This window comes from Bombina bombina, chromosome 5 (assembly GCF_027579735.1).
Source record: "Bombina bombina isolate aBomBom1 chromosome 5, aBomBom1.pri, whole genome shotgun sequence".
Lineage (NCBI taxonomy): Eukaryota > Metazoa > Chordata > Amphibia > Anura > Bombinatoridae > Bombina > Bombina bombina.
Genome location: NC_069503.1, coordinates 437,987,210 through 438,009,003, shown reverse-complemented (window position 1 = coordinate 438,009,003; position 21,794 = coordinate 437,987,210). Strand labels below are relative to the sequence as shown.

Sequence of the window (21,794 nt, the reverse complement as noted above, 5' to 3'; positions counted from 1 at the left end):
GGTGAAGATGTGCTGTTACCATAAGAGGGTGAAGATGTGCTGTTACTATAAGAGGGTGAAGATGTGCTGTTACTATAAGAGGGTGAAGATGTGCTGTTACCATAAGAGGGTGAAGATGTGCTGTTACCATAAGAGGGTGAAGATGTGCTGTTACCATAAGAGGGTGAAGATGTGCTGTTACCATAAGAGGGTGAAGATGTGCTGTTACTATAAGAGGGTGAAGATGTGCTGTTACCATAAGAGGGTGAAGATGTGCTGTTACTATAAGAGGGTGAAGATGTGCTGTTACCATAAGAGTGTGAAGATGTGCTGTCACCATAAGAGGGTGAAGATGTGCTGTTACCATAAGAGGGTGAAGATGTGCTGTTACCATAAGAGGGTGAAGATGTGCTGTTACTATAAGAGGGTGAAGATGTGCTGTTACCATAAGAGGGTGAAGATGTGCTGTTACCATAAGAGGGTGAAGATGTGCTGTTACTATAAGAGGGTGAAGATGTGCTGTTACCATAAGAGGGTGAAGATGTGCTGTTACCATAAGAGGGTGAAGATGTGCTGTTACTATAAGAGGGTGAAGATGTGCTGTTACCATAAGAGGGTGAAGATGTGCTGTTACCATAAGAGGGTGAAGATGTGCTGTTACCATAAGAGGGTGAAGATGTGCTGTTACCATAAGAGGGTGAAGATGTGCTGTTACTATAAGAGGGTGAAGATGTGCTGTTACTATAAGAGGGTGAAGATGTGCTGTTACCATAAGAGTGTGAAGATGTGCTGTTACTATAAGAGGGTGAAGATGTGCTGTTACCATTAGAGGGTGAAGATGTGCTGTTACCATTAGAGGGTGAAGATGTGCTGTTACTATAAGAGGGTGAAGATGTGCTGTTACTATAAGAGGGTGAAGATGTGCTGTTATCATAAGAGTGTGAAGATGTGCTGTTACCATTAGAGGGTGAAGATGTGCTGTTACCATAAGAGGGTGAAGATGTGCTGTTACCATTAGAGGGTGAAGATGTGCTGTTACCATTAGAGGGTGAAGATGTGCTGTTACTATAAGAGGGTGAAGATGTGCTGTTACCATTAGAGGGTGAAGATGTGCTATTACTATAAGAGTGTGAAGATGTGCTGTTACCATTAGAGGGTGAAGATGTGCTATTACTATAAGAGTGTGAAGATGTGCTGTTACCATTAGAGGGTGAAGATGTGCTATTACCATAAGAGTGTGAAGATGTGCTGTTACCATTAGAGGGTGAAGATGTGCTATTACCATAAGAGTGTGAAGATGTGCTGTTATCATAAGAGTGTGAAGATGTGCTGTTATCATAAGAGGGTGAAGATGTGCTGTTACCATTAGAGAGTGAAGATGTGCTGTTATCATAAGAGGGTGAAGATGTGCTGTTACCATTAGAGGGTGAAGATGTGCTGTTACCATAAGAGGGTGAAGATGTGCTGTTACCATAAGAGTGTGAAGATGTGCTGTTACCATTAGAGGGTGAAGATGTGCTGTTATCATAAGAGGGTGAAGATGTGCTGTTATCATAAGAGGGTGAAGATGTGCTGTTACCATTAGAGGGTGAAGATGTGCTGTCACCATAAGAGGGTGAAGATGTGCTGTTACCATAAGAGTGTGAAGATGTGCTGTTACCATTAGAGGGTGAAGATGTGCTGTTATCATAAGAGGGTGAAGATGTGCTGTTATCATAAGAGGGTGAAGATGTGCTGTTACCATAAGAGGGTGAAGATGTGCTGTTACCATAAGAGGGTGAAGATGTGCTGTTATCATAAGAGGGTGAAGATGTGCTGTTACTATAAGAGGGTGAAGATGTGCTGTTACTATAAGAGGGTGAAGATGTGCTGTTACTATAAGAGGGTGAAGATGTGCTGTTATCATAAGAGGGTGAAGATGTGCTGTTACTATAAGAGGGTGAAGATGTGCTGTTACCATTAGAGGGTGAAGATGTGCTGTTACTATAAGAGGGTGAAGATGTGCTGTTACTATAAGAGGGTGAATATGTGCTGTTACCATAAGAGTGTGAAGATGTGCTGTTACTATAAGAGGGTGAATATGTGCTGTTACCATAAGTGGGTGAAGATGTGCTGTTACCATTAGAGGGTGAAGATGTGCTGTCACCATAAGAGGGTGAATATGTGCTGTTACTATAAGAGGGTGAAGATGTGCTGTTATTATAAGAGGGTGAATATGTGCTGTTACTATAAGAGGGTGAAGATGTGCTGTTACCATAAGTGGGTGAAGATGTGCTGTTACCATTAGAGGGTGAAGATGTGCTGTCACCATAAGAGGGTGAAGATGTGCTGTTACTGTAAGAGGGTGAATATGTGCTGTTACTATAAGAGGGTGAAGATGTGCTGTTACCATAAGAGGGTGAAGATGTGCTGTTACTATAAGAGGGTGAAGATGTGCTGTTACTATAAGAGGGTGAATATGTGCTGTTACCATAAGAGGGTGAATATGTGCTGTTACCATAAGAGTGTGAAGATGTGCTGTTACTATAAGAGGGTGAATATGTGCTGTTACCATAAGTGGGTGAAGATGTGCTGTTACCATTAGAGGGTGAAGATGTGCTGTTACTATAAGAGGGTGAATATGTGCTGTTACCATAAGTGGGTGAAGATGTGCTGTTACCATTAGAGGGTGAAGATGTGCTATTACCATAAGAGGGTGAAGATGTGCTGTTACCATAAGTGGGTGAAGATGTGCTGTAACCATAAGAGTGTGAATATGTGCTGTCACCATTAGAGGGTGAATATGTGCTGTTACCATAAGAGGGTGAAGATGTGCTGTTACTATAAGAGGGTGAAGATGTGCTGTTACTATAAGAGGGTGAAGATGTGCTGTTACCATAAGTGGGTGAAGATGTGCTGTTACCATTAGAGGGTGAAGATGTGCTGTTACTATAAGTGGGTGAAGATGTGCTGTTACCATAAGAGTGTGAAGATGTGCTGTTACTATAAGAGGGTGAAGATGTGCTGTTACTATAAGAGGGTGAAGATGTGCTGTTACTATAAGAGGGTGAAGATGTGCTGTTACCATAAGAGGGTGAAGATGTGCTATTACCATAAGAGGGTGAAGATGTGCTATTACCATTAGAGGGTGAAGATGTGCTGTTACCATAAGAGGGTGAAGATGTGCTGTTACCATAAGAGGGTGAAGATGTGCTGTTACCATAAGAGGGTGAAGATGTGCTGTTACCATAAGAGGGTGAAGATGTGCTGTTACTATAAGAGGGTGAAGATGTGCTGTTACCATAAGAGGGTGAAGATGTGCTGTTACTATAAGAGGGTGAAGATGTGCTGTTACCATAAGAGTGTGAAGATGTGCTGTCACCATAAGAGGGTGAAGATGTGCTGTTACCATAAGAGGGTGAAGATGTGCTGTTACCATAAGAGGGTGAAGATGTGCTGTTACTATAAGAGGGTGAAGATGTGCTGTTACCATAAGAGGGTGAAGATGTGCTGTTACCATAAGAGGGTGAAGATGTGCTGTTACTATAAGAGGGTGAAGATGTGCTGTTACCATAAGAGGGTGAAGATGTGCTGTTACCATAAGAGGGTGAAGATGTGCTGTTACTATAAGAGGGTGAAGATGTTCTGTTACCATAAGAGGGTGAAGATGTGCTGTTACCATAAGAGGGTGAAGATGTGCTGTTACCATAAGAGGGTGAAGATGTGCTGTTACCATAAGAGGGTGAAGATGTGCTGTTACTATAAGAGGGTGAAGATGTGCTGTTACTATAAGAGGGTGAAGATGTGCTGTTACCATAAGAGTGTGAAGATGTGCTGTTACTATAAGAGGGTGAAGATGTGCTGTTACCATTAGAGGGTGAAGATGTGCTGTTACCATTAGAGGGTGAAGATGTGCTGTTACTATAAGAGGGTGAAGATGTGCTGTTACTATAAGAGGGTGAAGATGTGCTGTTATCATAAGAGTGTGAAGATGTGCTGTTACCATTAGAGGGTGAAGATGTGCTGTTACCATAAGAGGGTGAAGATGTGCTGTTACCATTAGAGGGTGAAGATGTGCTGTTACCATTAGAGGGTGAAGATGTGCTGTTACTATAAGAGGGTGAAGATGTGCTGTTACCATTAGAGGGTGAAGATGTGCTATTACTATAAGAGTGTGAAGATGTGCTGTTACCATTAGAGGGTGAAGATGTGCTATTACTATAAGAGTGTGAAGATGTGCTGTTACCATTAGAGGGTGAAGATGTGCTATTACCATAAGAGTGTGAAGATGTGCTGTTACCATTAGAGGGTGAAGATGTGCTATTACCATAAGAGTGTGAAGATGTGCTGTTATCATAAGAGTGTGAAGATGTGCTGTTATCATAAGAGGGTGAAGATGTGCTGTTACCATTAGAGAGTGAAGATGTGCTGTTATCATAAGAGGGTGAAGATGTGCTGTTACCATTAGAGGGTGAAGATGTGCTGTTACCATAAGAGGGTGAAGATGTGCTGTTACCATAAGAGTGTGAAGATGTGCTGTTACCATTAGAGGGTGAAGATGTGCTGTTATCATAAGAGGGTGAAGATGTGCTGTTATCATAAGAGGGTGAAGATGTGCTGTTACCATTAGAGGGTGAAGATGTGCTGTCACCATAAGAGGGTGAAGATGTGCTGTTACCATAAGAGTGTGAAGATGTGCTGTTACCATTAGAGGGTGAAGATGTGCTGTTATCATAAGAGGGTGAAGATGTGCTGTTATCATAAGAGGGTGAAGATGTGCTGTTACCATAAGAGGGTGAAGATGTGCTGTTACCATAAGAGGGTGAAGATGTGCTGTTATCATAAGAGGGTGAAGATGTGCTGTTACTATAAGAGGGTGAAGATGTGCTGTTACTATAAGAGGGTGAAGATGTGCTGTTACTATAAGAGGGTGAAGATGTGCTGTTATCATAAGAGGGTGAAGATGTGCTGTTACTATAAGAGGGTGAAGATGTGCTGTTACCATTAGAGGGTGAAGATGTGCTGTTACTATAAGAGGGTGAAGATGTGCTGTTACTATAAGAGGGTGAATATGTGCTGTTACCATAAGAGTGTGAAGATGTGCTGTTACTATAAGAGGGTGAATATGTGCTGTTACCATAAGTGGGTGAAGATGTGCTGTTACCATTAGAGGGTGAAGATGTGCTGTCACCATAAGAGGGTGAATATGTGCTGTTACTATAAGAGGGTGAAGATGTGCTGTTATTATAAGAGGGTGAATATGTGCTGTTACTATAAGAGGGTGAAGATGTGCTGTTACCATAAGTGGGTGAAGATGTGCTGTTACCATTAGAGGGTGAAGATGTGCTGTCACCATAAGAGGGTGAAGATGTGCTGTTACTGTAAGAGGGTGAATATGTGCTGTTACTATAAGAGGGTGAAGATGTGCTGTTACCATAAGTGGGTGAAGATGTGCTGTTACCATTAGAGGGTGAAGATGTGCTGTCACCATAAGAGGGTGAAGATGTGCTGTTACTATAAGAGGGTGAAGATGTGCTGTTACTATAAGAGGGTGAATATGTGCTGTTACCATAAGAGTGTGAAGATGTGCTGTTACTATAGGAGGGTGAATATGTGCTGTTACCATAAGTGGGTGAAGATGTGCTGTTACCATTAGAGGGTGAAGATGTGCTGTTACTATAAGAGGGTGAATATGTGCTGTTACCATAAGTGGGTGAAGATGTGCTGTTACCATTAGAGGGTGAAGATGTGCTATTACCATAAGAGGGTGAAGATGTGCTGTTACCATAAGTGGGTGAAGATGTGCTGTAACCATAAGAGTGTGAATATGTGCTGTCACCATTAGAGGGTGAATATGTGCTGTTACCATAAGAGGGTGAAGATGTGCTGTTACTATAAGAGGGTGAAGATGTGCTGTTACTATAAGAGGGTGAAGATGTGCTGTTACCATAAGTGGGTGAAGATGTGCTGTTACCATTAGAGGGTGAAGATGTGCTGTTACTATAAGTGGGTGAAGATGTGCTGTTACCATAAGAGTGTGAAGATGTGCTGTTACTATAAGAGGGTGAAGATGTGCTGTTACTATAAGAGGGTGAAGATGTGCTGTTACTATAAGAGGGTGAAGATGTGCTGTTACCATAAGAGGGTGAAGATGTGCTATTACCATAAGAGGGTGAAGATGTGCTATTACCATTAGAGGGTGAAGATGTGCTGTTACCATTAGAGGGTGAAGATGTGCTGTTACTATAAGAGGGTGAAGATGTGCTGTCACCATAAGAGGGTGAAGATGTGCTATTACCATAAGAGGGTGAAGATGTGCTATTACCATAAGAGGGTGAAGATGTGCTGTTACCATAAGAGGGTGAAGATGTGCTATTACCATAAGAGGGTGAAGATGTGCTATTACCATAAGAGGGTGAAGATGTGCTGTTACCATAAGAGGGTGAAGAAGTGCTGTTACCATAAGAGGGTGAAGATGTGCTATTACCATAAGAGGGTGAAGATGTGCTGTTACTATAAGAGGGTGAAGATGTGCTGTTACCATAAGAGGGTGAAGATGTGCTGTTACCATAAGAGGGTGAAGATGTGCTGTTACCATAAGAGGGTGAAGATGTGCTGTTACCATTAGAGGGTGAAGATGTGCTGTTACCATTAGAGGGTGAAGATGTGCTGTTACTATAAGAGGGTGAAGATGTGCTGTCACCATAAGAGGGTGAAGATGTGCTATTAACATAAGAGGGTGAAGATGTGCTATTACCATAAGAGGGTGAAGATGTGCTGTCACCATAAGAGGGTGAAGATGTGCTATTACCATAAGAGGGTGAAGATGTGCTATTACCATAAGAGGGTGAAGATGTGCTGTTACCATAAGAGGGTGAAGATGTGCTGTTACTATAAGAGGGTGAAGATGTGCTGTTACCATAAGAGGGTGAAGATGTGCTGTTACCATAAGAGGGTGAAGATGTGCTGTTACCATAAGAGGGTGAAGAAGTGCTGTTACCATAAGAGGGTGAAGATGTGCTGTCACTAGAGTGTGAAGATGTGCTGTTACCATAAGAGGGTGAAGATGTGCTGTCACTAGAGTGTGAAGATGTGCTGTTACCATAAGAGGGTGAAGATGTGCTATTACTATAAGAGGGTGAAGATGTGCTATTACCATAAGAGTGTGAAGATGTGCTGTCACCATAAGAGGGTGAAGATGTGCTGTTACCATAAGAGGGTGAAGATGTGCTGTTACCATAAGAGGGTGAAGATGTGCTGTTACTATAAGAGTGTGAAGATGTCCTGTTACCATAAGAGGGTGAATATGTGCTGTTATCATAAGAGGGTGAAGATGTGCTGTTACCATAAGAGGGTGAAGATGTGCTGTTACTATAAGAGGGTGAAGATGTGCTGTTACTATAAGAGGGTGAAGATGTGCTGTTACTATAAGAGGGTGAAGATGTGCTGTTACTATAAGAGGGTGAAGATGTGCTGTTACTATAAGAGGGTGAAGATGTGCTGTTACTATAAGAGGGTGAAGATGTGCTGTTACCATAAGAGGGTGAAGATGTGCTGTTATCATAAGAGTGTGAAAATGTGCTGTTAACATAAGAGGATGAAGATGTGCTGTCAACATAATAGAGTAAAGATGTGCTGTTACCATAAGAGTGTGAAGATGTGCTGTTACCATAAGAGTGTGAAGATGTGCTGTTACCATTAGAGGGTGAAGATGTGCTGTTACCATTAGAGGGTGAAGATGTGCTGTTACCATTAGAGGGTGAAGATGTGCTGTTACCATTAGAGGGTGAAGATGTGCTGTTACTATAAGAGGGTGAAGATGTGCTGTTACCATTAGAGGGTGAAGATGTGCTGTTATCATAATAGGGTGAAGATGTGCTATTACCATAAGAGTGTGAAGATGTGCTGTTACCATAAGAGGGTGAAGATGTGCTGTTACTATAAGAGGGTGAAGATGTGCTATTACCATAAGAGGGTGAAGATGTGCTGTTACTATAAGAGGGTGAAGATGTGCTGTTACTATAAGAGGGTGAAGATGTGCTATTACCATAAGAGGGTGAAGATGTGCTATTACCATAAGAGGGTGAAGATGTGCTGTTACCATTAGAGGGTGAAGATGTGCTATTACCATAAGAGGGTGAAGATGTGCTATTACCATAAGAGGGTGAAGATGTGCTGTTACCATTAGAGGGTGAAGATGTGCTATTACCATAAGAGTGTGAAGATGTACTATTACCATAAGAGTGTGAAGATGTGCTATTACCATAAGAGTGTGAAGATGTGCTGTTACCATAAGAGGGTGAAGATGTGCTGTTATCATAAGAGTGTGAAGATGTGCTGTTACCATAAGAGTGTGAAGATGTGCTATTACCATAAGAGTGTGAAGATGTGCTATTACCATAAGAGGGTGAAGATGTGCTGTTATCATAAGAGGGTGAAGATGTGCTGTTACCATTAGAGGGTGAAGATGTGCTGTTATCATAAGAGGGTGAAGATGTGCTGTTACCATTAGAGGGTGAAGATGTGCTGTTACTATAAGAGGGTGAAGATGTGCTGTTACCATAAGAGGGTGAAGATGTGCTGTTACCATAAGAGGGTGAAGATGTGCTGTTACTATAAGAGGGTGAAGATGTGCTGTTACCATAAGAGGGTGAAGATGTGCTGTTACCATTAGAGGGTGAAGATGTGCTGTTATCATAAGAGGGTGAAGATGTGCTGTTATCATAAGAGGGTGAAGATGTGCTGTTATCATAAGAGGGTGAAGATGTGCTGTTACTATAAGAGGGTGAAGATGTGCTGTCACTAGAGTGTGAAGATGTGCTGTTACCATAAGAGGGTGAAGATGTGCTATTACTATAAGAGGGTGAAGATGTGCTATTACCATAAGAGTGTGAAGATGTGCTGTCACCATAAGAGGGTGAAGATGTGCTGTTACCATTAGAGGGTGAAGATGTGCTGTTATCATTAGAGGGTGAAGATGTGCTGTTATCATAAGAGGGTGAAGATGTGCTGTTACCATTAGAGGGTGAAGATGTGCTGTTACCATAAGAGGGTGAAGATGTGCTGTTATCATAAGAGGGTGAAGATGTGCTGTTATCATAAGAGGGTGAAGATGTGCTGTTATCATAAGAGTGTGAAGATGTGCTATTACTATAAGAGGGTGAAGATGTGCTATTACCATAAGAGTGTGAAGATGTGCTGTCACCATAAGAGGGTGAAGATGTGCTGTTACTATAAGAGGGTGAAGATGTGCTGTTACCATAAGAGGGTGAAGATGTGCTGTTACCATAAGTGGGTGAAGATGTGCTGTTACCATTAGAGGGTGAAGATGTGCTGTCACCATAAGAGGGTGAAGATGTGCTGTTACTATAAGAGGGTGAAGATGTGCTGTTACTATAAGAGGGTGAATATGTGCTGTTACCATAAGAGTGTGAAGATGTGCTATTACTATAAGAGGGTGAATATGTGCTGTTACCATAAGTGGGTGAAGATGTGCTGTTACCATTAGAGGGTGAAGATGTGCTATTACCATAAGAGGGTGAAGATGTGCTGTTACCATAAGAGGGTGAAGATGTGCTGTTACCATTAGAGGGTGAAGATGTGCTGTTACCATAAGTGGGTGAAGATGTGCTGTTACCATAAGAGGGTGAAGATGTGCTGTTACCATTAGAGGGTGAAGATGTGCTGTTACCATAAGTGGGTGAAGATGTGCTGTTACCATAAGAGGGTGAAGATGTTCTGTTACCATTAGAGGGTGAAGATGTGCTGTTACCATAAGTGGGTGAAGATGTGCTGTTACCATAAGAGTGTGAATATGTGCTGTCACCATTAGAGGGTGAATATGTGCTGTTACCATAAGAGGGTGAAGATGTGCTGTTACTATAAGAGGGTGAAGATGTGCTGTAACCATAAGAGGGTGAAGATGTGCTATTACCATAAGAGGGTGAAGATGTGCTATTACCATAAGAGGGTGAAGATGTGCTGTAACCATAAGAGGGTGAAGATGTGCTATTACCATAAGAGGGTGAAGATGTGCTGTTACCATAAGAGGGTGAAGATGTGCTGTTACTATAAGAGGGTGAAGATGTGCTGTCACCATAAGAGGGTGAAGATGTGCTATTACCATAAGAGGGTGAAGATGTGCTATTACCATAAGAGGGTGAAGATGTGCTGTTACCATAAGAGGGTGAAGATGTGCTATTACCATAAGAGGGTGAAGATGTGCTATTACCATAAGAGGGTGAAGATGTGCTGTTACCATAAGAGGGTGAAGATGTGCTATTACCATAAGAGGGTGAAGATGTGCTATTACTATAAGAGGGTGAAGATGTGCTGTTACCATAAGAGGGTGAAGATGTGCTGTTACCATAAGAGGGTGAAGATGTGCTGTTACCATAAGAGGGTGAAGATGTGCTGTTACTATAAAAGGGTGAAGATGTGTTATTACCATAAGAGGGTGAAGATGTGCTGTCACCATAAGAGTGTGAAGATGTGCTGTCACCATGAGAGGATGAAGATGTGCTGTTACTATAAGAGGATGAAGATGTGCTGTTACTATAAGAGGGTGAAGATGTGCTGTTACTATAAGAGGATGAAGATGTGCTGTTACTATAAGAGGATGAAGATGTGCTGTTACTATAAGAGGATGAAGATGTGCTGTTACTATAAGAGGATGAAGATGTGCTGTTACTATAAGAGGATGAAGATGTGCTGTTACTATAAGAGGGTGAAGATGTGCTGTTACCATAAGAGGGTGAAGATGTGCTGTTACTATAAAAGGGTGAAGATGTGTTATTACCATAAGAGGGTGAAGATGTGCTGTCACCATAAGAGTGTGAAGATGTGCTGTCACCATGAGAGGATGAAGATGTGCTGTTACCATAAGAGGGTGAAGATGTGCTGTCACCATGAGAGGGTGAAGATGTGCTATTACTATAAGAGGGTGAAGATGTGCTGTTACCATAAGAGGGTGAAGATGTGCTGTTACCATAAGAGGGTGAAGATGTGCTATTACCATAAGAGGGTGAAGATGTGCTGTTACCATAAGAGGGTGAAGATGTGCTGTTACTATAAAAGGGTGAAGATGTGTTATTACCATAAGAGGGTGAAGATGTGCTGTCACCATGAGAGGATGAAGATGTGCTGTCACCATGAGAGGGTGAAGTTGTGTTATTACCATAAGAGGGTGAAGATGTGCTGTTACCATGAGAGGGTGAATATGTGCTGTCACCATAAGAGTGTGAAGATGTGCTGTTACCATAAGAGGGTGAAGATGTGCTGTCACCATGAGAGGATGAAGATGTGCTGTCACCATAAGAGGATGAAGATGTGCTGTTACCATAAGAGGGTGAATATGTGCTGTCACCATAAGAGTGTGAAGATGTGCTGTCACCATGAGAGGATGAAGATGTGCTGTCACCATAAGAGGATGAAGATGTGCTGTCACCATGAGAGGGTGAAGATGTGCTGTCACCATGAGAGGGTGAAGATGTGCTGTCACCATGAGAGGGTGAAGATGTGCTGTTACTATAAGAGGGTGAAGATGTGCTGTTACTATAAGAGGGTGAAGATGTGCTGTCACCATGAGAGGGTGAAGATGTACTGTCACCATAAGAGGATGAAGATGTGCTGTCACCATAAGAGGATGAAGATGTGCTGTCACCATGAGAGGGTGAAGATGTGCTGTCACCATAAGAAGGTGAAGATGTGCTGTCACCATGAGAGGGTGAAGATGTGCTGTCACCATAAGAGGGTGAAGATGTGCTGTTACCATAAGAGGGTGAAGATGTGCTGTTACCATAAGAGGGTGAAGATGTGCTGTTACCATAAGAGGGTGAAGATGTGCTGTCACCATAAGAGGATGAAGATGTGCTGTCACCATGAGAGGGTAAAGATGTGCTGTCACCATAAGAGGGTGAAGATGTGCTGTCACCATGAGAGGGTGAATATGTGCTGTCACCATGAGAGGGTGAAGATGTGCTATTACTATAAGAGGGTGAAGATGTGCTGTTACTATAAGAGGGTGAAGATGTGCTGTTACTATAAGAGTGTGAAGATGTGCTGTTACCATAAGAAGGTGAAGATGTGCTGTTACCATAAGAGGGTGAAGATGTGCTGTTACTATAAGAGTGTGAAGATGTGCTGTTACCATAAGAAGGTGAAGATGTGCTGTTACCATAAGAGGGTGAAGATGTGCTGTTACCATAAGAGGGTGAAGATGTGCTGTTACCATAAGAGGGTGAAGATGTGCTGTTACCATAAGAGGGTGAAGATGTGCTGTTACCATAAGAGGGTGAAGATGTGCTGTTACTATAAAAGGGTGAAGATGTGTTATTACCATAAGAGGGTGAAGATGTGCTGTCACCATAAATGTGTGAAGATGTGCTATTACCATAAGAGGGTGAAGATGTGCTGTTACCATAAGAGGGTGAAGATGTGCTGTCACCATGAGAGGGTGAAGATGTGCTGTCACCATGAGAGGGTGAAGATGTGCTGTCACCATAAGAGGATGAAGATGTGCTGTCACCATGAGAGGGTGAAGATGTGCTGTCACCATAAGAGGATGAAGATGTGCTGTCACCATGAGAGGGTGAAGATGTGCTGTCACCATAAGAGGGTGAAGATGTGCTGTCACCATAAGAGGGTGAAGATGTGCTGTCACCATAAGAGGGTGAAGATGTGCTGTTACTATAAGAGGCTGAAGATGTGCTGTTACTGTAAGAGGGTGAAGATGTGCTGTCACCATAAGAGGGTGAAGATGTGCTGTTACCATAAGAGGGTGAAGATGTGCTGTTACCATAAGAGGATGAAGATGTGCTGTCACCATGAGAGGGTGAAGATGTGCTGTCACCATTAGAGGGTGAAGATGTGCTGTCACCATAAGAGGGTGAAGATGTGCGGTTACTATAAGAGGGTGAAGATGTGCTGTTACTATAAGAGGGTGAAGATGTGCTGTCACCATGAGAGGGTGAAGATGTGCTGTCACCATAAGAGGGTGAAGATGTGCTGTTACTATAAGAGGGTGAAGATGTGCTGTTACCATAAGAGGGTGAAGATGTGATGTTACCATAAGAGGGTGAAGATGTGCTGTTACCATAAGAGGGTGAAGATGTGCTGTTACCATTAGTGGGTGAAGATGTGCTGTCACCATGAGAGGGTGAATATGTGCTGTCACCATAAGAGGATGAAGATGTGCTGTCACCATGAGAGGGTGAATATGTGCTGTTACTATAAGAGGGCGAAGATGTGCTATTAAAATTAGAGGGTGAAGATGTGCTGTTACTATAAGAGGGTGAAGATGTGCTGTTACTATAAGAGGGTGAAGATGTACTGTTACTATAAGAGGGTGAAGATGTGCTATTAAAATTAGAGGGTGAAGATGTGCTGTTACTATAAGAGGGTGAAGATGTGCTGTTACTATAAGAGGGTGAAGATGTGCTGTTACTATAAGAGGGTGAAGATGTGCTATTAAAATTAGAGGGTGAAGATGTGCTGTTACTATAAGAGGGTGAAGATGTGCTGTTACTATAAGAGGGTGAAGATGTGCTGTCACCATAAGAGGGTGAAGATGTGCTGTCACCATAAGAGGATGAAGATGTGCTGTCACCATGAGAGGGTGAATATGTGCTGTTACTATAAGAGGGTGAAGATGTGCTGTTACTATAAGAGGGTGAATATGTGCTGTTACCATAAGAGGGTGAAGATGTGCTGTTACCATAAGAGGGTGAAGATGTGCTGTCACCATGAGAGGGTGAAGATGTGCTGTAACCATAAGAGGGTGAAGATGTGATGTTACTATAAGAGGTGAGGATGTGCTGTCACCATGAGAGGGTGAAGATGTGCTGTAACCACAAGAGGGTGAAGATGTGCTGTCACCATAAGAGGGTGAAGATTTGCTGTTACCATAAGAGGATGAAGATGTGCTGTTACCATAAAAGATTAAAGATGTGCTGTCACCAGAGTGTGAAGATGTGCTGTTACCATAAGAGGGTGAAGATGTGCTGTTACTATAAGAGGGTGAGGATGTGCTATTACCATAAAAGATTAAAGATGTGCTGTCACCAGAGTGTGAAGATGTGCTGTTACCATAAGAGGGTGAAGATGTGCTGTTACTATAAGAGGGTGAGGATGTGCTGTTACCATAAGAGGGTGAAGATGTGCTGTTACCATAAGAGGTTGAAGATGTCCTGTTACCATAAGAGGGTGAAGAAGTGCTGTTACCATAAGAGGGTGAAGATGTGCTGTTACCATAAGAGATTGAAGATGTGCTATTACCATAAGAGGGTGAAGATGTGCTGTCACCATAAGAGGGTGAAGATGTGCTATTACCATAAGAGGGTGAAGATGTGCTATTACCATAAGAGGGTGAAGATGTGCTGTTACCATAAGAGGATGAAGATGTGCTGTTACCATTAGAGGGTGAAGATGTGCTGTCACCATAAGAGGATGAAGATGTGCTGTCACCATGAGAGGGTGAAGATGTGCTGTCACCATAAGAGGGTGAAGATTTGCTGTTACCATAAGAGGATGAAGATGTGCTGTTACCATAAGAGGATGAAGATGTGCTGTCACCATAAGAGGATGAAGATGTGCTGTCACCATGAGAGGGTGAAGATGTGCTGTCACCATAAGAGGGTGAAGATTTGCTGTTACCATAAGAGGGTGAAGATGTGCTGTTACCATAAGAGGGTGAAGATGTGCTGTTACTATAAGAGGGTGAAGATGTGCTGTCACCATGAGAGGGTGAAGATGTGCTGTTACTATAAGAGGGTGAAGATGTGCTATTACCATTAGAGGGTGAAGATGTGCTGTCACCATAAGAGGGTGAAGATGTGCTGTCACCATAAGAGGATGAAGATGTGCTGTCACCATAAGAGGGTGAAGATGTGCTGTCACCATAAGAGGATGTAGATGTGCTGTCACCATGAGAGGATGAAGATGTGCTGTTACTATAAGAGGATGAAGATGTGCTGTCACCATAAGAGGATGAAGATGTGCTGTCACCATAAGAGGGTGAAGATGTGCTGTCACCACAAGAGGGTGAAGATGTGCTGTAACCACAAGAGGGTGAAGATGTGATGTTACCATAAGAGGGTGAAGATATGCTGTCACCATGAGGGTGAAGATGTGCTGTAACCACAAGAGGGTGAAGATGTGCTGTTACTATAAGAGGTGAGAATGTGCTGTTACCATAAAAGATTAAAGATGTGCTGTCACCAGAGTGTGAAGATGTGCTGTTACCATAAGAGGTTGAAGATGTCCTGTTACCATAAGAGGGTGAAGATGTGCTGTTACCATAAGAGGTTGAAGACATGAGGGCCCTTTGATGTTGGGGTTTGCAATGGAGGGTCATGTAAGGCTCATGTCCTTTGAGTGTTAGGAGAGTTATTTTGGGAGCGATGAAGGGCACCTGTGTTATGATACAAGGCTGGGATTGGAAGAAGGCCAGAATGGTGTAGTGGAGCAGAGAAGGTGCAGTTAAGGCTTATTTTACTGGTAAATTGCCATTTATGTGTGCATTTTATATAGGTAAGACTTATTGCAGTAGGAGGTTGTAGATAGTGTTAATTGTGTAGGGAGTTGAAGGTTAAGGATAATTGCATTGGAAGGTTTCTATCAGTGTTTATTACAAAGAGGCATTTGACATTAAGGTTTAATACAGTAGAAGTTTCTGGGGATTACAAAATTCCTCTAATGTACTTTAAAGTGCTTGTACCTATTAAATATCAACACAGTTCAGCAGATGATTTATGTTTAATTAACCCCTTAAGGACCAGCGACGTACCCTGTATGTCGCTGGCCTTTTTTTGGGACTTGATTGTTTTATAGCGCGGTCTTGCCACCAACGTTAAGACTGCTCTATTCCACAAAGCCTTCTGGAGGGAGGGCATTAATAGCGTGTTCTTGCTAGACTTGTGCTATTATGTCCTGAAAAAACCCTTAACGACCAGTGACATACAGGGTACATTGTGGTCATTAAGGGGTTAATACTAATAGAGCTGGACCTCACCGTATGGCTCATGTAAGGACTTACAGCACAGCACATAGCAAAAAATTACAAGAAACAGAAACCAACTGTAATATAACCACAAAAAAACATTTACACTTTCTCCTGAAAGTAATGAGAGCACAGTGGAGGATCGGGGTTAGAGTTGGAGCTTAAAGTGCCAGTAAACTTTGAAAAATAAAATTTCATATTTCAAATTTATTTATTTAGGTATGTGAGGAAGTGGAGGGGTGTGAGGAAGTGAAATATTGATCAATAAGCATACCAGCAGTGTCCATGCATCGGGGTTTTAGGGTCAACCAAGACAATTTGAGTCACTCACTGGGCATATCTACTGTGTATGAGCTGTTAGGCATCAGTCCTCCTTCATAATCCGCACCTTATTAGGTGAACTATTGTGCGGCCCTCATGATGATGCAATTATGCCTCCATTACCTCCCACCTAAGCTTGCACACTTGGAAAGCTTCTGAAAATCAAAAGGGAAGGAGAACAGCACATATGTTTGTGGGGCATGGAGTAAGATTTGCCAAATCTTGTCAATCCAAATAGATTTATGGTTAGGGTTTATTTGTGTCATGATCCAGTCTAGAATTGAACCTGGGACCTGTTTCTATTCCTGCTGCTGCTCTTTCCCAGTCTGCTGACTCTGCTGACCTTTTCGCCACCAGATGGTTTGGTCACAGGCTGAGAATATTGGTTTTCTAATTTCTGCAACTTTGGCTCTCTGACTCCATCTGCCTACCAGCCATAACAAATAATATAATCAGCAGATTATAGCGAGGGCTGCTCTCCTTACAACGAGGCAAAAACCAACTGTAATATAACCACAAAAAACATTTACACTTTCTCCTGAAAGTAATGAGAGTACAGTGGAGGATCGGGGTTAGAGTTGGAGCTTAAAGTGCCAGTAAACTTTGAAAAATAAAATTTCATATTTCAAATTTATTTATTTAGGTATGTGAGGAAGTGGAGGGGTGTGAGGAAGTGAAATATTGATCAATAAGCATACCAGCAGTGTCCATGCATCGGGGTTTTAGGGTCAACCAAGACAATTTGAGTCACTCACTGGGCATATCTACTGTGTATGAGCCGTTAGGCATCAGTCCTCCTTCATAATCCGCACCTTATTAGGTGAAATATTGTGCAGCCCTCATGATGATGCAATTATGCCTCCATTACTTCCCACCTAAGCTTGCACACTTGAAAAGCTTCTGAAAATCAAAAGGGAAGGAGAACAGCACATATGTTTGTGGGGCATGGAGTAAGATTTGCCAAATCTTGTCAATCCAAATAGTCATATATCCAAAGCACTGCAGCCACCAGAAGAAATCTTTATTTAAAAGACCTTTATTTTCATTAGTTTTGTCCAAAAGTTTACAGGAACAACATTTTTGAACCTACAATAGGCTCTTAGTCATGTCATAGTCATGTACATTGTAGGTTCGAAACGTTGTTCCTGTAAACTTTTGGACCCAATTAATGTAAATAAAGATTTCTTCTGGTGGCTGGAGTGCTTTGGATGTATGACACTTGGAAAGCTTGACTGCCAGTCCACTTTATTTCTGTACAATAACGCAACAGATTCCCGGAGCATGCACAACAGGTCCCTTCTGCAGCTCTTTGTAAACCTCTGGAGACTGATGTGCATGCTTATAGCATCTAGTTATAGTGCAATTGATATTGCTATAATTGGATGGACCGTAATTTTCAATTTCCCCTGTAGTAAAGTTTTAAACATTTTTTATTGATATAAGTTTATACATGATTTAATTAAATTGTTTGTAAGTAATACATAGGATATGTTTAAAACTGTAAAGTTTTTCTCTGTGTTTACTGTCCCTTTAAGGTTGTAGTTAACTGTAGTAAATGTTTATTTGAAGGGAGGGTTGCAATTAAGATATATTACAACAGGGGTTAATAGATATTATAGGATGTCAATAATGTATGTTATATCACTGGTACCTATATAACATACAGGTAGATACTGGTTGATCAGACCATACTGAGCTTTAATGTCCATTATGGCTAGAGTTGGAACTTTACACTAGGTCAAGGCAAATTCAAGATTGGGGTTATCTGAAGTGGAAGATTTATGGTTAGGGTTTATTTGTGTCATGATCCAGCCTAGAATTGAACCTGGGACCTGTTTCTATTCCTGCTGCTGCTCTTTCCCAGTCTGCTGACTCTGCTGACCTTTTCGCCACCAGATGGTTTGGTCACAGGCTGAGAATATTGGTTTTCTAATTTCTGCAACTTTGGCTCTCTGGCTCCATCTGCCTACCAGCTGTAACAAATCATATAATCATCAGATTATAGCGAGGGCTGCTCTCCTTACAACGAGGCAAATACATTAGAGTTTATAGGCAGATCGCTCCTTACAGCTTGGATGCGCTGTGATACCGGACTCTCTGACCAGTGACGTATTAAGAGGCACTGACGGTGGGTGACGTCCCCTCTCCAGTAAAAAATATACATATATCTATATGAATAGAGAGAGAGATATAGATAGATAGAGACATACTGTATATATTGAAATATATATTTAAAAATAAAAAGAACATATCCTTCTAAGTGAAGAACATAGGAATTTCAAGTATTTATATTAAACAAAACATACTAAAGTTGTTTAAAAATGATATTTCATACTTTAAGGTAAGCACATAAATAAACATGTATAGAAAAGTATACATACACACATAAAAATATTTATTTTTTTATATATATATACATATATATATATATATATATATATATATATATATATATATATATATATATATATATATATATATATATACACTTTTTAGCCCTTCCCATTCAAACACCTTGTCATATCCCTTTTAACCTTTTTTTGGATATTTTTGATTGAATATATATAAATATGAGTGTAATACTTTATGTATTACATCTGTTTTTATCACTAATACTTTACTTCAGGTATCAAGTCACGCTAATTCTTCTAGCACTATTTTGGCTCGAGTCCAATCCATAATTTTCAACTTGTAATATCAGCGATTTTTAGTGCACTTGCTATCTCCATTAAAAGTTTAAGGCACACTAAAGGGAATTTGGCCGTGCTAAACCTTCTCTGGTAAATCTGTTTCACCATGGTCTTGTAATACCAGTTTGCACAATAATTTTGGCAAGGTACAGCAATATGGATATTAAACCTGCACTATCATTAGCGCTCCATTAGTAATCTGGGCCAATGTACGCTATATCGCTGGTATCTATATGTTATAAAACACAAAAGAAAAGAAGGCGCCAACATAGTGTGAATCTGTATTGAAAGTTGTTCACTCCCCACACATTAATCGTACTTACAAGAAGTAAGGCACTTGAGAAGTGCTACAACCGCTTTCTGGAACATTAACAGCTGTCCAGGTAGCTGCTCTCTCGTGATGAAAGTGAAATCCTTGATGCTGTATATGATGTGCAAATGTCTTGCAGCTATGACCCCTCTTGCAGTATTACTCTCTCTCGTAGTCACTGCCTTAGGAGAAATGCCCAAACCAGGTGGGCTATCAGCTGGAATCCGTATGCAAATATGGATAAAAAAAAATCTCAAGCATAAAATATCACTCAAGCCGTGATAAAGATATAGTCTAAAAACAAATATTTATTTAGAAAACATATAATCACAACGCGTTTCCCGGTCTATCTTGACCGCTTCCTCAGGTGAATATACTATATCAAAAAATACACAGCTTATATTCGCTTTGCTCGGCGTCTAAGCCTAAACAAGGCGCATGCGTGAAGGAGTGTGCAATACCCAAACTAAAAGTGGGTGTGTATCTACGCCCTTGTGATTGGTTCTCAACGGTAAAACAGGAACCAACCAGACGTGTTCTACAGACACACCTCAACTACGTGTATAGGGGAAATACCAAAACATTGCGCGATCTAAAAGTGTATGCCAATTGGATGAAACAATAGCCACCAATTAAGTGGAATATTATACTGAGTAAAAGTATCAAGTCACTGATATATATTGGAATGTTGCGATTAAAAAGTAACAAAAAGTACGATAAATAGCAACCAGTGACACTGCTCTACAAGAACAATAAGCACGTATGTACAACCCCAGATTTGGATGCTTCTCCTTCATGCATTTACACAAAGATAGCAACGCTGAGCCATATAACAACTGAAATCGCTAATTCCACTGTTGGCGAAATAAATGTAAAACCCATATTACATAAAACATATACTAAATTTATATGTTATAAATACTGGTATTAAACCAATGTGGTAGATGATTTAAGTTCAGACCTCATTGAGCTTTACTGTGCATTGTAGCTTATGTCAAGGCAAGTGTAATGAAAAAAGGGATGATAGCAGGTATAACGACAGGTTGCAATTAACTAAAAGTAATGCAGTCAGCTGTGACTGTCAATTTCAAAGTTTCAGTAAATATGTTTGCACCAGGGTCTTGTGATAGTGTTGTTGGTATGTAGTCATCACAGATGCATATGAACAGGATTACTGGGTATTCTTTCTCATGACTTTAAATCTTTATGATTTTTTTCCTTTTTATAAAATATTGTTTTAAAGGGATACTAAACCCAAATTTTTTCTTTAATGATTCAGATACAGCATGCAATTTTAAGCAACTTTTTAATTTACTCCTATTATCAATGTTTCTTCATTCTATTGCCATCTTTATTTAAAAAGCAGGAATGTAAAGCTTAACAGTAGGTCCATTTTTGGTTGAGAATGTGCTTGCTTATTGGTTTGCTAAATGTAGACACCAATAAGCAAGCACTATTAAGGGTAACCTAAAATGGGCTGGCTCCTAAGCTTTAAATTCTTGCTTTTTAAATAAAGATAGCAAGGGGACGAAGAAAAATTGATAGTAGGAGTAAATTAGAAAGTTGCTTAAAACTGCATGCTCCATCTGAATTATGAAAGAAAAAAATTTGGGTTTAGTATCCCTTTAACAAGTTGGCAAGTGTATTTTTTATGTTGATGGTATTTTGACGCCTGAAGGAGTGTAGATGCTGAAGATGTAAGGAGATTCTGATTGTGCTGACGCAACATTGTGGCTACACTGATGCAATGTTTTGAACCAAAGGAAAGGCTGTGAATGTGCTAGTTGTTTTCGTCGTTGGTAAAAACCTGTTTTGTCACAAACAATTGCAACAAAATAGAGAACAAGCCCTAAATAATTAGAAAAGGGTTGAAGATACTAGTTAAAAATAGATTTAAAGGTCTATGAAATTCAGAAAAATAGCATATTCAACATATGTATAATAAAAAAGACAAGGCAACTGTGTTTTTCAAACAAATGTCTACATTTCCTTTAATTTCTCTGCCCCCTGTATCATGTGATGGCCATCTACCAATCACAGACTCAAATTAGTATATATATTAGTATATAATGTAAACTCTAGGGGGGGGGGGGGCGATTTATCAAAGTCTGGTCGGACATGATACAATGTAGCGTATCATGTCCGCCAGAACTGCTTGTGCAATGCCTACCCCTGCAGATTCACGGCCACTAGCAGGGGGTGTCAATCAACCTGATTGTACACAATCGGGCGGATTGATGTCTGCAGCCTCCAAGCAGACAGGCCAGTTAAGGAGCAGCAGTCTTAAGACTTCATAACTGCTGTTTCCGGCAAGCCTGAAGGCTCGCGCTGAAACAGGGGCATCAGGAGCCATTCGGCCCTTGATAAATCGGCCCCTAGGAATGGGCACAATTTCAGGATTCAGCATTTGCTTATTATAGGAATGACAATTATAGCTGCAAGCAGCAGCATTGGTAGTGTTTCAGTGCCAGATGATCATTGGGAAAGTGCAACACAAAAAAAAAAATCTGAATTTGCA

General features: G+C 41.1%; 2 protein-coding genes across 2 annotated transcripts in view; both read right to left on the bottom strand.

Annotated features, from left to right (window-relative positions):
* LOC128661503 (putative protein TPRXL) overlaps positions 1 to 13,472 on the bottom strand; it is a gene marked incomplete at its 5' end in the record, with an annotated part of 50,606 nt that extends 37,134 nt beyond the window's left edge. Inside the window, 3 exons of the mRNA XM_053715752.1 lie at positions 8,168 to 8,349; positions 10,406 to 10,647; positions 13,198 to 13,472. Of these exons, the coding sequence (XP_053571727.1) occupies positions 8,168 to 8,349; positions 10,406 to 10,647; positions 13,198 to 13,472 (699 nt within the window). The remainder of the gene's footprint in view (positions 1 to 8,167; positions 8,350 to 10,405; positions 10,648 to 13,197) is intronic.
* Positions 1 to 21,794, bottom strand: part of CPNE4 (copine 4) — a 943,422-nt gene that overhangs the window by 852,744 nt on the left and 68,884 nt on the right. The window lies entirely within an intron of this gene.